We start from the raw sequence: 15,822 nt of genomic DNA on the forward strand, positions 1-15,822 counted from the left end.
TGTTCTGTGTGGCTGGGGTTTCCTAAAAAAAGGAATTTCCTTCCCCCTTCCCCTGCCCCTGCCTCTTCCCCCTTTCCCTTTCCCTTCTCTTTATGTTCCCTTCCCATTCCTTCCCTTTATTTTTTTTGTTCTTCTTTTCCTCCTTTTCATTTGTTTGTCTTGTATACAGCTTTCTGTTCCTTGTCATTCTAAACAGAGTCTCACGACGTGTGTAAAGAGAAAACAAGAAGCAACATGTCTGTTCCCATGGGGTCAAATCTGCTCCTTTTCAAATCTAAGAGGAAATCACCCTTTCATTACAAGAGACACACTGTTGGTCTCTGGAGTAAGATGCCCACTTCTTGCATTTCCCTAGTGGTGAGAGGTCCCAGCAGATCCTGTACCCCTTGGACACCCTTATCTCCAAAGGAACTTTCCTTAGGGATTTCTCACACCCTCCCCAGGGATGAAAAGGGTCCCCAAGATCCAGTATATGAGCTAGGACTTTTTCAACCATTTTCTCTTAGGCAGAGTTTCCACTTCTTAGCCTCAGTCTCCAATGCTCTGAACCACACCTGTGCCCCTCTCTGCTCTTGTTCATGAGGCTCCATATAAAAATATCTTCATCACAGTAAAAATACCAGGGTTTGACCTATCTGGAGCAGAACTAGGCCTAACGCTGGAAATCGACAGGGCTGCAGGAGGGCGCAGAGAGACCCTGGTTCTGGCCGTGCGCCGCTTGCTTACAGCAGACACAGTGTACTGCAAACGCCCCTCGTTTCAACCATTTCCTTCTGGGAAGGGCCCGGAGACCGTCTCTACGCGACATTACCGCCTACCTGGGGGCGACAAAGGGAGAAATAGCTGAGTGTCCCGGCGTGTAGCCGGCGGTGGGGCCAGGGCTGATACCGGCGCCCTGACGGGAGGGCGGGCAGACTGCGGGGCGGCATCCCGGCAGGCAGCACCGCTCCTCTCGGCCCCTTCTGGGCCTCCAGTTTGTTTTAATAAAGCAGGACACCAAAATATTAAATGTGGTGAAAAAATGTGTGATCGCCTCTGGCATTCCTGCGGTTTTCTCTGATAATGCCATATCCCCCCCCCCCCCCCTTACGGCTCTTCCTTTGAGCACCCCCTGAAACTCCTCAGTGTTTCTGTAAGAGATGCTTCGGTGCACCATGTCTCAGGCGATGCCGTCACACGCGGTGGGGAAATCGCGAAAATGCACAGCACGAAGGGCTGCTAGCATAGTTCTCATTAAATTAAATCTTAAAGGAAAAAAAGTCTGGTCGCGAGAACCACTGAAATACTGTCGATTTTCATTTACCTGTGCCTTCCTCCGAATTAAATTCACTCCATAAATACCATTTTGTTTTCAAATCAGGGAGTTTGCCATGCAGATCATGTTTCTACTGATCATTCTAACATTAAAAGATTGCCGCAGTTTTATGTCTCTCGACGAGTCTGGGACAGATAGGAATTGAAATCGAAAGCCAAAATTCCTCACGATTTACTCACTGTCATCAGTAAAGCAGCAGATTTAGTTTCCACGGTCAAATTTGTCCTGAATGTCCTATGAGAGGGAATCGTGCACTTTCCACCCCCTCCTCCCGCGCCCCCCCCCCCCCCCCCCCCCCCGGCCCGCTTCCCCTAGGTTTTGGTCTAACAAAGTAAATATCTCCAGAACCTTATCCGGTGACAATGAGGCATTGCTTCAGACAGCCAACAGTTAAAAACAAAACCCCAAAAGAATCCATCCAGAACAGACAGATGCCCTCCTCAGAGGGATGCCGGGATCCGGCATCCAGAGCTACAGGGAGCAAGAAATGTGCCCTGGATCGGATCCTGTAAATACCATTATATGCTTTCCTAGGCACATCCCACTCACGGCTCTGTCCTCTCTCTCCTCAACGCCACTTACATGTTACGTGCTGTCATTGTACCAGCTTGTCTTTACACACAAGAATAATGCGCCTATTATTCTCTTCTGTCCAAAGCTTCCACCTCTAATCATGTCGTAAAAAATAGCCTTAATAAAACAGTGATAATTACGCCATTATTGTTAACACTACCCATTAAATATTTAAAAATAGGTTTTCTGGTTTGGTCACCCATTTGAAGTAGGTATCACTTTTTGTGGCACTAAATCGTTCTTCCTTTTTAAAAGACGACAAGACTTTAGGGTTTTTTTTAGAGAAACTGATCGTGGGTTCCCAGTCCTAACTGGATAGTATCGGTCAAAAGTTATTGACACCCTGTTGACCAGCTAAGAAAAATAAATATACCGCGGGAAAGGAGGGTGTCATGCGCCTTTCCTTCTGAAGGCTTAGCACTTTCAAGGAAAATGCCTGATTTATTAGCATATCACTCTCGCAATGTTTGAATGTTCCCCTATTACTTCCTCGTTTTGGGAAGGGTGTGCGCGTTGTTTCGTTTTTTTTTTTTTTTTGTATACGGGACTACATTTCAGACAGCATTAAGACGAGATTCGGTGTCCTGATCCCGCCTTGGACGTATATCATCAAGGAAAGCTGCAAACATGGAGAAATAAATACGTTTGAAAAGTTTTGGGCATGTTTATGGCAACCTGGCTGTGACCTAGCGAGCAAGAGAGAGTAGGTTTTAAATCTCGGTCTGAAGCATGCAGGAAAAAAACCCACCCACACCCATAGGGATACACTTTCCAATCTGCCTGGAAATTAATCCCAAATGAGGGAGTATCCTTCCAAATCGAGCATGACAGATCTGAGAGAAACACTAGACAGAAGGCAGTGCGAACCCTGCATTCCCGGTGAGGCAAAACTCCGCGGCGGCAGAGAGTGGGACGGGGCTCCTCGCTCCACCATGCCGCATCACCGGCTCGTTGATGTGCGGGGGGCTCTTGCGGCGGTACTTTTCCTGGGGGATGGAAAAATAGACGTTTTAAGAAGCCTTAACTAATCCAATCTAAAGTGACCCCAAAACTTCCAGTACTTTTTTTTTTTTAAAGTTTTTTTTCGTGTGTGTGGTTTTTTTTAGGCTTTTTTTTTTTTTAAAGTTTTTTTTTTCCCGTTCTTAGATTCCACTCGGGCCTTTAACTCTCTGTGTTTACCCGTGGCAAATTAAAGCATGGGGGCGGGGGGGGGCGTCCGTCTGTCCGTGCGGGGCTGTTCCACAGCCTGTGCTGCTGCGGGCTGTGTCAAGCCTTCCGTAGCAATGACCATCGTGTCGGGCTCAACAAAACCTCCGACTCGGGGTACAAGACGGGTGGCTTCTTGGTGGGAACGCATTAAGAATGGGGTGAGGAAGGAGGCAGCGGTGACTCGTAAACGAAGATGATAAAATTCCTGGGGATCGGCCAGCATAATCCACAGGAATCATCCCTAGGGCTCCGGTCTGGCAGAGAGAGGATTTCCCATTAACTTCCCCACAGTCGCTTCCATCACCCATTCTGGGAGAGCTCCCTTGCACTTAGAATTCAGCTCCTGATTTATTTAGAAAGCTCCTGTCTTATTTAGAAACAGACATGAACATCCCTCTTCTTACTACCACCAAACTCGTTGTGATGCGGAAATCCTCTCTGTCCGCCACAGACACCAGCCAGTTTCTTCCCACAGGGCTGCTTGGCCGAGCTCTAGGAAGGAGGCTGGAAGTGAGCTTTCTCGGGAAGCTGGGGCTACTGTGGGCCCAGGGGGAGGCTGAACCTTCACATTCCCCCCAGAGGTGCCGAGAACACGAGCACAGATCCCCTGCTTACCCCAACAAAGCGCAAAAACGACGCCACCAGCCGTGGGAAGCGACACCGGCACGACACGGAAAGAGCGCTGCCCGAGCACCCCCGCCTCGCCTCGTCTGGCCTTGCCCCACAGCTCCGGTCCGCACCGCTCTGCTCAGCGGGTACAGCGCTGCCCTTCTGCTCTGTTCAGTACCGAAGACGGATTGACGGACTGCCTTACCCATCCATCCATCCATCCATCCATCCATCCATCCATCCATCCATCCATCTATCCATCCTTCCACCCACCAGGACCTGGTCCTGCTTCCCCGACTCCACGCTCACACAGCCCGCAGAGCCGAGCCCGGCTGCGGCAGGGATGGGCGGCAGGTCCTCACAGGGCACACGTCGGTCTAGAGGCTGGCAGGGGACGGAAAGGAAAGGGAATTTATCTGTGAGTTTTCCATAATTTTTCAAGCTTTGGAGCAGTGCACAGTTCACAAAGTGTGATGGAAAGCAGCGCAGTCCAGAGTGTTATGTGCATGATGTGCATTTGCATGGAAAAATACGTGCGTGTATATACAGGGACAAAGGGAGAATGGTGACCACAGCCCTGTAAAAACTCGTGGTTTATCACCCTGGAAAGAGTATGCTTATTGCTAAGACCACTCCTTAATCCATGCATTCAGCAGACCGGGAATCTTGTTTGCTTGCTTGTTTGTTTGTCTCTCTGCATCCTGCTCGCAGGACTAGACGGAAAATCACAGCAGGTTTCCTATTGCGCTGCCTGTTCCCCACCGGAGCGACGTCACCTCAGATATGCCAGTAAATTCCTTACCGGGTTGGGATTGTAATTGGTTGAATGTTTTCTGTATCCTGACTAGCCAATAACACTCCGAGGGAAAAAAAAAAAAAATTAGAACAACCTAGTTACGACAGATGGTGAAAAATGACTTGACATTACACATGTGAGGCAATGCTAACTAAAGATGAGATCCTTACCGCATTAATTAGAAATATCATAATACGCCAAAAAGATTACACGTGCCACTGTATTTATGGTACAGGGTCCCTTATTTTCAGACAAGTGCTGTCCAAATTGTTGCCCTTGTCATGTCTGTTTCAACAACATCTGCTAGCTAGCATAAGCTCTGGCCTTGATAACTTGCATTTTTCTGAGCCTGAATTACTCTTGGCAGACCTTCTTCTTCCATCCCCTCTCCCCCTCCCCACTGCCCCGAAAGTAGATAATAATTTGTGCAAAACAATTAGTTAAAAAGGAGAAAGGAAAGGAGACATAAAACCCTCATAAAAGCGCAAGAATCATGGAAAAATGGGAAAAGCAAAGGAAAAAAATAAGAACAAACGATAAACGGCAGATAGCCAGAATAACTACAGTTACAAGCGAAGTAGTTGTATCTTTTCATATGTAAAAACCAATAAATATATAACCGCATTTCCAAATGGTAAACTAACATTTTAATCTCAGTAAACAGAAAGCGATGACAATTATACCGATAGGAACCGATATTGACCCAGAGCAAGAAATCAAAGCTATTTTTACATTCAAATGTCAGCAGCGCATTTCTTTATCCTCAAGTTTGCAAAGGATTCCTAGAAGCCTTATATATGCAGTTAGGCGGAAGCTGATTGCCAGCAATAAATAATGCATCCAGGGAAGAGGCTTGAGTAAGTATCTTCTCACTTCCAGGATGCAGCTAAGGATCGTCGCCTCAATTCTACATCAAGGTTGTGGCTTAAAGCAGTCAAAGGGCTATTTAATTGTCAGGCAAGGCTTCCCCCCGCGGAACTCTCTCCGCATGTTACAACATCTTTGCAGCTCCATATGCATCTCTTTTTCACACTTCCCTCTCCATCTCGGGCTCCTACACCTGGTGCATCACGCATTTAGCCCATTCGCTCCGGCTCTTCCTTTCATCTTCCCAATGGCAGACGTTTCTATTTATCCACTGGCAATCAATGTGTGGCGTCACCGGTGGTACTGTAGTGACGACTGCACCATTGAGGATGACAGCTTAGAAAGAAGAGGGCAATGGTGATCCCTCCCAGAGCAGCACAGCATAGTGTAGCGCTCGCATCACAAGGTCACCTTATCTCACCGCTGGTTCCTCTGCATTGGCAGAAGAGGGTTGCTGGGTTTGTACAAGGCTGGGGCGGGAGTAGGAGGGAGGGGGGGAAGAGATCTGGATTTTTTTTCTCCCCTCCCTTAAGCAAAGCCACAATGGAAACCAGGAAGGAGATGGTGATGTTTCTGGAGGGGACTACTCTTGGCGCTCTAGTTGGCAAGAGGGTGCCTAATTTGTCCGAAGCAGTGGGGAGCCCCGCTGCGGAGCCGCAGGAGAAGATGATCCATCGGAACTGCATCAGCCCCAGACCTGGCCCCTTGTCGTCCCGGGAGAGAGGAGGAGGAGGAGGTGGCGGAGGAGAAGACGAAGAGGAGGTGGAGGTGCTGCCAGGGACAGGGACGGTGGCGGAGAGCCGCTCGGCGGCGGCAGCACTGCTTTCGGCCGGACAGCAGCCCCCCGTCCCGGAACTCCCCTCCAGCAAAGGGCAGCAGAGCAGCTCGGACACCGAGTCGGATTTCTATGAGGAAATCGAGGTGAGCTGCACCCCGGACTGCGCCACGGGGAGCGCCGAGTACCAGCACAGCAAAGGTACCCATCTCCTTCCCATGCCTCCAGCCCCACGTCCGCTCTGGGGCTGGGTGGCAGCACTGGTGGGGCGGGGGGGCTGCCGGAGGGGATTTTCCCCTCGCCAGCTGAGCGAGGGGCAACGAAATCGGGTGTGTGTGTGTCTGCGCGTGTGTGATCTCTTTCCTGACTGATTGCTCACCTCCCTGCCACCGGGAGACTTGTTTGAGAGTCAGAGGACACGACACCGGGCAGCCCCCGCGTCCCTGGAGGGGAGCCAGGCTTCCCATCGTGGATGCGTCAGGTTTGCAGCTTGTCCCGTAGGATCTTTTTGGCCAAGACAACCACGCATTCTCCTCTTCAATCTGGTCTATTTTATTTTTATTCTTCCCCATCGCCTAGACAGTGCATACTTCAGGAAATCCCTTACGATCCTCCACACTGGCGGTTTTTTTTTTTGTCTGTGTGTGCGTGTGGGTAAGATCAAACGGGTTTTCTGGCCAAGAGCTGTTTGTGGTTTTGCAGGGTGAAATGTGCCCGGGCGAGTGCGGAAGCGCCCATAAAGACTGTAAAATCTCTCGCCGACTCATGCCAGTCCCAAGTGCGGTAGCGAGGGCCTTGTTTGCACGTTGGGTTAAAAAAAAAAAAAAAAAAAAAAAAAAAAAAAAAAAAAAAAGAGGGAAAAAAAAAAAGGAGAGGTCCAAATTACCTTGTCACTTCTATGTCTCGGTGGCGCCAGCTCGGAAATGGTCCCAATGAATTAATTGCCTTTGGTCTCGGGCACAATGAGGGAGAGTTGCATTTGAAAGCAAAGGCAGCGGACAGGCCCCTTTTCCCCCTGCCCCCACTCCCCACTCCCTATTCCCACCTTCCCAGCCCGGCAAAGACGTCCCTACCCTGACAACAACCCACTTCTCCTCCCTCCCCATTCCTCAATCACTTCAAGAAGCCGGGAAGCGTAGAGAGTGCTGTCTGTCCTCCCTCGTCCCTTAGAGGCTCGTTGAAAATACCCCATTCTGCTCTTTGGAGGCTGAGCCGAGATCCCTAAGGCCTCACCTTCCCCGTAGAGAGATCAACCCCTGTCTGCTGGCTGCTCCACTCCTGGGTCCTTGCTGGCCTGGAGGAAGGAGCAGCGGGGCCGTGCTGCATGGATGGCGGGCACACCTGCCTTTTCCAGACACTCAGGGTCGGGGGATGCTGCGGCGCTCCGGTTTCCCGGTGCGTGAAGCCAGTGGGAGGCTCAGCGAGCAGACACCGCCATTGCGGGGGGTGTGCGTAGGGGAGGACGGGGGACAGGTAACCTCCCAGCCAGAATGAATAAGCCCCTCTCAAACCCTTAGGCGGTGTTTCATCCCCTTTCTCACTGCCTTCTTCCCCGGTCCTTCTTGAATGTCAGTACCCCAATACCCTCAGTACACCGAGCCGGGTATGGAAACTCGAAATGGGGTGGAATGGGAGGCTGAAGTGGGTTTGCTGGGGAGGTGGACGGCGAGCATCCCTCCGTGCCCGCCCGCCTCCGAGCGTGTGTCGTTGCTCCGGGCTCCCCACACAGGGCCGTGCTCCGAGGCGTTGGCCGGCAGCCCCAGCGGCGGGGGGGATCACCCCAAGGGCAGCGGAGGCAGCGGCGGCTCCCAGGGCTCGCTGGCCTGCAGCGCCAGCGACCAGATGCGCCGCTACCGCACCGCCTTCACCCGCGAGCAGATCGCCCGGCTGGAGAAGGAGTTTTACCGGGAGAATTACGTGTCCAGGCCCCGGAGATGCGAGCTGGCGGCTGCTCTAAATCTGCCAGAAACCACCATCAAGGTACACGCAGCTCGGACATGTTTCCAATTAGCACGATATAAATCTGTATGGCCAAACTTCCTTGCAAAACTCGGGAAAGCACTTCGCCAGCATAACCCTCCCTCTCAGCTCCCCCCGCCTCCCGCCCCTTTCCTGGCCCTGCCCGCACCCTGCAGCAATGCGGGAGACGGGACACGGCTCCCGGAGCCATCCCGGCCAGCGCCGCTAATCTGCCCTCTCCCTAGCAGATTATTTTTAATCCTCCCTTCGGTTCAGTCCAAATTTTGCTCAGCTCTTGGGGGAGGGAAGAGAAAGCCAGTAGCAGATCTTGTTTCGATCTCGCTTTGCTTTGCCTTTTCCAAAACATTTGCACATGAAAATAAACCCCATAGCAACAATCCCAGGTAGTTCTGGATGCGAAAGGGCAGCAATGAGGCAGAGCTGCCCGGCTGGCCCGGACCCAGGGACTGGGGGTGAGGGGCAGCAGGACAAGCCCTAACAAGCAAAAAGGAAAACAAGCACTCTGAAAGGGCTGTTCCTCTGTGTCTCCCTGTGGATTTTTATAGGGGCTTAACTGATCCCTCTGTACGTGATGACAAGTCCCTCTAGGAGGGAAAGCTGGCGCCGGTCTCCACTCTCCGGCAGACCCACGTCCGCCGCACCGCCCTGGGAGTAGGGCCGGGGCCGGCGGCCAGGCGGAGAGCGGCGGCGGCGGGTGACGGCTCTCGCCTCTCCTCTGTCCGCAGGTTTGGTTCCAGAACCGCAGGATGAAGGACAAGCGGCAGCGTCTGGCCATGACCTGGCCTCATCCGGCCGACCCGGCGTTTTATACGTACATGATGAGCCACGCGGCAGCCACCGGGAACCTGCCGTATCCATTCCCGTCCCACCTGCCCCTGCCCTACTACTCCCACATGGGCATCGGCGCCACATCGGCCTCTGCCGCCACCCCCTTCAGTACCCCCCTGAGGCCTCTGGACACCTTCAGGGTCCTGTCCCACCCGTACCCGAGACCAGAACTGCTGTGCGCCTTCAGACATCCCTCTCTCTACCCTGCCCCAACTCATGGACTCAGCAGCGCCGGGGGCAACCCCTGCTCCTGCCTGGCATGCCACAGCGGCCAGTCCAACGGGCTGGCGCAGAGACCCTCCGGATCAGACTTTACCTGTTCGGCCACAACCAGGACTGACTCCTTTCTCACTTTCACGCCCTCTGTGCTGAGCAAAGCCACCTCAGTTTCCATGGACCAGAGAGAAGAAGTACCTTTAACGAGATAAACCTTTGTCTCAGGGTCATTAAATACTCATCCCTTTCTCGGACTTCTCTTCGAGTTAATGTACCTACAGCCCATGTTTATTTAATCGTGTTCTCTCCTCAGCCGCGAACACCCACAGAAAAGAAACAACCAAAAAAAAAAAAAAAAAAAAAGAAAAAAGAAAAAAAAAAGAAAAAAAAAAAGAAAAAAAAAGAAGAAAAGAGACTAAAAATAGCTCAGTCTTAAAAGGATTTACATTCCAAGGGGGGAAAGTAAAAGAAAGAAGGAAAGAAATTACTAGCGATTTATCTCTGAGAAGAAATTTAGGCACGAAGGAGGAAGAAAATCAACTCGAATGAAATATGGTCCAGCCAGCTACCTATAGAAATGTGCTGGGACTTTCTTTTCCGTGGACAGACTTATTCCCAAGGGCTGGGGGTTCTGCGGATCACAACAAACCTTATGCACAAACCTATGAGACGGAGAAGGAAAATCTGAAATACTTGAAAGAAACACTATCTTGATAACGAAATGGCTTGTGCGCATGAAGAAAGCAAAGATGTAATCCCTCAGTGTTCAGAAAATAAAAACAACATGCAAACAACAAAAATAAACCCCAAAAGGTTTCCGGTTTGCAACTCGGCAGTATTATCCAGTTGTCTCTATGGAAAATAACAATGCTTTACCATAAAGAAAACCTGTCATTCTGTACATTACTTTCGTCGTTTAATTGCTTTCTTTACCCTCCCTTGTCTCGTTCTTCGTTGTGAACAGAAATCCAGCATTTCATTTCCTCTTTCATTCCAACTTTTATTTTTAAGAGGCAGACTGGAACTGGCAGGGGAAAAATATGAGCTCCTGCCTCTTTATGGGTCAGAGCTATTTGTCCTTTAAATAACAATGTCCTATTACCAGTCGCTGAAATGTGCACACACTGACGAAATTAGCAAGTGATGTATATGTAAAGAGGGTTTTTGAATATCGAATGTACAATGCTCTGAGAGCAAAGACCCCGTGCCAAACGCTAACAAGCCGCCAAGGGAAGAGATTAGAGGTGACAGGGAGCACAACTCCTTCAGACAAGCACCAGTCTGTAAATTGGAGCAAAGGCTATTTCCCTTCCTTTGTACTTCAGCCTTCAGTTCTCTCATTGCCTTTTCCTTGCTGTGTCTTCTCTTTATTAATTTTTAAATTTTATTTTTTAAGTAATTATTACATTTGTCGGTTTGTGTTTCTTTCTTCATCCCTGATCTTTGCATTTGTGTGTGTCCTTCACACTGATCACTCTTCCTTCTTAAAGAGTATTTCTTTCACAAAGTCACCCACCCGTCTCCTATCCAGAAAGTATTTCGAAAGAAGGTAGTATAATTGCTTTTGCTTGGATTTCTGTAACCCTAAATTTAAAAAAAACACGGGCACGGAGCTGGGTAGTGATTTCTTTCAAAACCGACATTATTTATTTCATTCTGTTTTAAAATGGCCCAAAAAATACACTGCCATAATTTGTTACCATGTCGGAATAAAACTTAATAGCAACAAAAATAACAACACCAAAACCGATAATAACGACGCGTTTTAACAACCTCTCACCCATATTGTTCTCGTGCTTGTTAGAAAAAAAAAGGTCAAGATGTTGCTTAAGACGAATTTCACCGTGCAGTTTCTAATAGTTACAGTTCAACAAGCAGGAAAATAAATGCTGGACAGAACAAAGACTTGTTGACACCTCTGTATCTACTTTGTACTAAATTGCTCAGAAGCCTCTGGTTTATTGCCACACCGGAGACTTTTTGTCTTTCGGAGAGGGAGTGCATAGCAGCGTTTCCCTATAGCGGATGGAGAGCAGGGAAGAGACATGGGCGTGCCAGGACATATTTTTTTTCCAATAAAAAATATTGCTTATTACAGCTTTTAAAAACCCCATCCAAAGTCACAATCTTTAAATCATTAACGCCAGATTATTCCACCCTTTATAAATGAGATTTCCTCATGGACATGGAAAGCAATGGCCCTTTTTGGACACTCACACACTCACAAATAGATTCTTCCTCTCCCCCCACCCCACCCCCCGGAAATAACAATTATAAACAGCGTCCAAGGGCAGAGCCGAACAACATCCCTTTGCAAGCTTTGCATGTCTTTCCCCCTCTTTTACTTAGTCTTTTATCAGACAGAAGAACCAGTCCGATAAAATAGGAGCTGCGGAGCCAGCGCTTGATATCACTCCCCCAGCAGCTCCGGGAAGAAGGGAGCGCTGAAGAGGTCGGGGGAGGGGTAGGACGGCAGATGACCGCTATCCACCAAAAACGGGGTCTCTTACATAGTCCACGACCCCGCAATCCTCGGCCAGGTAAAGGCACCTGCTGGGCCGAAGAGTGCAGGCCAAGATCCGGCCGAGGCTGCTGCTGCGATCGCGGCAGCAGTTTGTTCTTGCAAAACGACCAGTTCAGAAAATGCCATCGGCTGGTGCACAAATACGTATATTTTATGTATCTAGGTGCGTGTGAGAGAAAAAGAACATTTAAGCCTCTGATTGCCACTTCCATCCGTGAGTGAGACATCCCCTCTTAGCAAACGGGGAGCGGGGAGGCAGGGAGAGGCAGTGCCCGCAGCCGGCGCGGTCCCCGCTCTCCCCGCGGCTCCAGAGTCGCCCGCCCGATCGCCCACTCTCGGAGGATGGCGCGGCAAAGGGTAGCTGTGAATTTCTCCGCGGCTCGGTCACAGGGCAGAGATTGCCTGCGACAGGTAAATAGGCTGCGGGTCGCGGTAATGCCAAGAGTATTTTCAGTTAATAGGGGAGGGAAAATGAGGTGTCTAGAGCGATATTGGAAAGTACAAGATCGATGATCCGTCCTCGTGTCCAATCAGCAGCCTTTAATTGACTGTATTTTCTAGGTAATTGAGCCGCTGTGCTCCTAAATTGAAGTGGAAGATATAACAATACATCTCAGTGGGAGGAATTACTCATTACTTCATAATGAAATTTTCCATTTGCTGCGTAGGGCCGATGCTGTTAACACCTTCGCCGCCGGTGGTGGCGTCCGCGGCCCCACGTGGGGCGTTGGCTCCGGGCACGCGTGGGGCATTGACGGCGGCGAGGGCACACACAGGACACCCAGCCGGCAGCAGGTTCTGCCTTTGGCACCGAGCCACTGCCACCAAGCAGGCAGGTTTCCATGGCCTTGCCCTGGTCGGGGATGAGACCCTTCGAGGAATTGGGGTGAGGGCCCGGGGGAGCCGGCGATGGGCACCTGACCCCTTGTCACCAGCGGGAGTGGAGTTGTCTTCGGGGTACCCCATGTGCTACATCGGGCTCGCTCGCTCCCTGGCCAGCCAAATTCAGCTTCTAAGGGCGGTCCCTCCCACCCCCCCCCCCCCCCCCCCTTGTTAGCGTTTGATTGATTGCCTTATTAAAGCGTGTTCTTGTAAGTGTGACCGAGCTGATTGCACTGCATATGTTTGGGATAATGCTCATTTTAAACAACTGAATAATAATACTACTAATAAAAAAAGGACCAGAAGAGGAAGAAGATGAGCTCTAGAGAACGGGTTAAGCCTAAACGATCCCGGGGAGCAGCGCTGTAACTCGCGCATTAAATTGGTCCTTTACTATCAAATCACTCAGCCCATCTTTGTTGTGTTTTATCTGTCACCTCCTGTACCATTAAGTGAAATAGCAACGAGACTGACGCTTACTTTGCCGCCTCAGACTATATGTTTTTATTAAGGTTGTATGATTAAACTGGATCGGATCTGCTTTCCCAGCACTATGCTTTACTTCAGCGCCTAAATCATTGGCAAGTCGTCTCTCCATATTTCAGGTTTTCTGCTGGGTTGTTCGGTCATTTGCCAGCACCTGCAGAAAAGCATGCGGCTCCTTTGGCTTTTTGGCTTGTCTATCTGAAAGATCCTTTTGTTTTCTATTATTCTCCTGCTCGCCTGGATACTTTATTTTACTACTGAGTTTAGCCCCTGAAGGCACCCTCCACCATATGTCACCCCAAGGCTCGCTGTCCTGCCTCTTACAATAGTGTCACCCTGGGGTAAAACCCACGTCAGGATGAGATGAAGTCTCTTTAACACAAATGGCTTCATTTATGTGCATCAGATTCCTGGGTGGATGTGAAGGGGGAGAGAAACCAGCCCCACATGCTTTTTGCTTCATCCCTCTACCCGGACCCCCTTACATCTTGCCTGCTTCATTCAGATCTTCTCACTTCTCCTTATGAAAGGTGGGAATGTCCTGTCCTGACTCTGGAGAGCTGGTACTGCGGCAGGGATGCGGTTATGGTAGGTTAGGGTAGATCCCCGCCGGAACTGGTCCCTGTTTTAGGAAGTTTTTCTTCTCTCTCTCTCAGGCAGGAGGAAGAAGAAATAGCTAGTTCAAGATCTTCTACCAAGAAAACAAATAGATCACAACCTCTGGCCTCCAATTCCCCATTTGTTCCCACCCCATTTTTTTTTTTTTAATTTTTTGAAAAATCACTTACACTGAGTGTGTATCTACGACCAAGAATGTAGTGCAGGTTTACACTAATATTTACAAACCTCACTTTAAAGAATTTCAATCGGTATATTTCATGCACATATACACGCAGAGCAAACACATAAAGTGATTTTCCCTGCTGCCCTCTCTGCAAAGAAGTGCCTGGGACTTCAGAGACAGAAATTGCCACTTAAGAACATCACATGAAAGTATTAAGTAATTATTTAAAACAAGGCTGTTTAGAAAAATATTTGTGTTTATTGCAGCTGCTCGATTGGCCTCGTTAAATCTGGGGAGCATTTAAATTGTGTTACAGTCTCATTTAAATCCAGTTTCGTTCCAGCAGGCTGCAAAGCCTGAATAGAACCAATCACTCCATAATGATGATGAATGAGAAATTAATTCAGATACAAGCAAGACAATTTAGGCCTTCATCTGTTTAAATAGCCTTCCAAGATTATTCGCAATTGCAGGTCACAGATTTAATCAATTGTCCAATCTTGTGAAAGTCATATCCTTGCATCTTCATCGAGATTATTTATAGCGCGGTGAAGCCCAGTGAAAGGTATACACTCTTAACAGGAACAATTACTTAAAGAGAAGAGTTTGCAAAATGAAAAACAAATGCCTCCGTGGGCAGTAAACGATCAAACACTTCCTCGCTCTCCCGACACATCCTCCCCGGCCTGAGGAAAGGAACGGAGCTGCAGGTGGGGGATAAAGGGGACCATCACCAAACTCCATCCCTGTTGTATCGGTTCCTATGCTCTTCAGCACAACCCCCCGCGCTCATTCCATGGCCACCCAGTCTAGTCTCTGCGGGGCCATGCTTTGCTCCTGAGGGCGATGGCCGCAGAAACGACACGTTAAAAAGCGGCTTTTAATCACGCAAGAACAAGCAAACCGCGCCGCTGCTCAGCCCGGGGATGCCAAGCTCTCCTGCGGGGAGACCTGTCATTTTCTGTCTCCGAGTGGATCCTATCGAGATATATAAATATATGTATACCAGCAGCCCTGCTTTAGGCCGAGCCCTGCGAATACCACGGCTCAGCCCTGCACACAACCAGCCTCCCTCTGGCGGGGTGCTCGCCTGGCTCGGGATGAAGCCGGCCAAAAATCATTGCGCCGCTCCTGGAAGCGCCGGCTCTTTCTTTCGGGTTTGGAGCAGCCTCACCAGGGAAAACCCGAGGTCCCGAATAACTCAGGGTTAATAAAGCTTCTACAAAAGTTGAAATAAACCACTTTTGTAACGAGGAGAATTGTTTCATTTCTCGAAAAAGAGCTGGAAAGCAAGGAAGAGACCAGACTTGTTTGTCAGGGTCCCGGTGTATAACTGCCTCCTCCCGCTTCTCATCCTTTCTCCAAACACTTCCCATGTACCTGGAGCCTTCATCCCCCCTGGCATTGAAGCCCTGTCTGGGGCTCTTTCAGGCTCCTGCCCAGACTCGAGGGGTGATCCCGGGCTCGGAGAAACACCCGCTGCCCCAAAGAGGCTTACCCCAGCACACAGGGAGTTCAGCGCGAAGGGAGAACCTGGGGTATGATAAGGGTAGAACCCGGCCCCACGTCTTCTGTCCAAGGGACTCTGAAGGTGGGAGCTCCGAGGTCCGCTGGGCAGCGCGGGTCCTCCGGCCTCGTGTCACTGCTGGGGACGAGGGGCTCACCGAAGAGCCCCTGGGAGCCACCACCCTGAGAGTCTGACCGCAGAGAGGGGTGGGTTTCATGGGTGGGAGTGTGCAAGGGTCAGCACAGGTGGGTCAACACGAGGTGAGCCGTCTTCCCAGTGAACCGGGAGCCCCGCATCAGTGTAGTTTTTCCACACCGGAAAGAGCAGCGCGGGGCTCACCCACCCACGGGCACTGCTGGGCTGGGGAAACGCGAGGGTTTCGGGCAGCAGAGCGGGCCAGAGCAGTCGTGCGGGTGCGCAGCCCGACGCGGGAAGCTGGAGGGAGCAGTGCCTAAAACAAAAGCCTGCCTA

At 50.2% G+C, this 15,822-nt stretch overlaps 1 protein-coding gene across 2 annotated transcripts; it reads left to right on the plus strand.

Annotated features, from left to right (window-relative positions):
- Positions 1 to 5,857: 5,857 nt before the first annotated feature.
- Positions 5,858 to 9,445, plus strand: EVX1 (even-skipped homeobox 1). 2 transcript variants are annotated; one of them, XM_053991049.1, is made up of 3 exons: positions 5,858 to 6,345; positions 7,874 to 8,124; positions 8,850 to 9,445. In XM_053991049.1, exons 1-3 carry the CDS (start codon positions 5,913 to 5,915, stop codon positions 9,378 to 9,380), a joined length of 1,215 nt encoding a protein of 404 aa, XP_053847024.1. In that variant the 5' UTR covers positions 5,858 to 5,912; the 3' UTR covers positions 9,381 to 9,445. The 2 variants fall into 2 exon arrangements, with proteins under 2 accessions (XP_053847024.1, XP_053847030.1); XM_053991055.1 differs by having other exon boundaries at positions 6,220 to 6,290.
- The last annotated feature ends 6,377 nt before the right edge of the window (positions 9,446 to 15,822 follow it).

This window comes from Vidua macroura, chromosome 1, assembly GCF_024509145.1.
Source record: "Vidua macroura isolate BioBank_ID:100142 chromosome 1, ASM2450914v1, whole genome shotgun sequence".
NCBI classification, from domain to species: domain Eukaryota; kingdom Metazoa; phylum Chordata; class Aves; order Passeriformes; family Viduidae; genus Vidua; species Vidua macroura.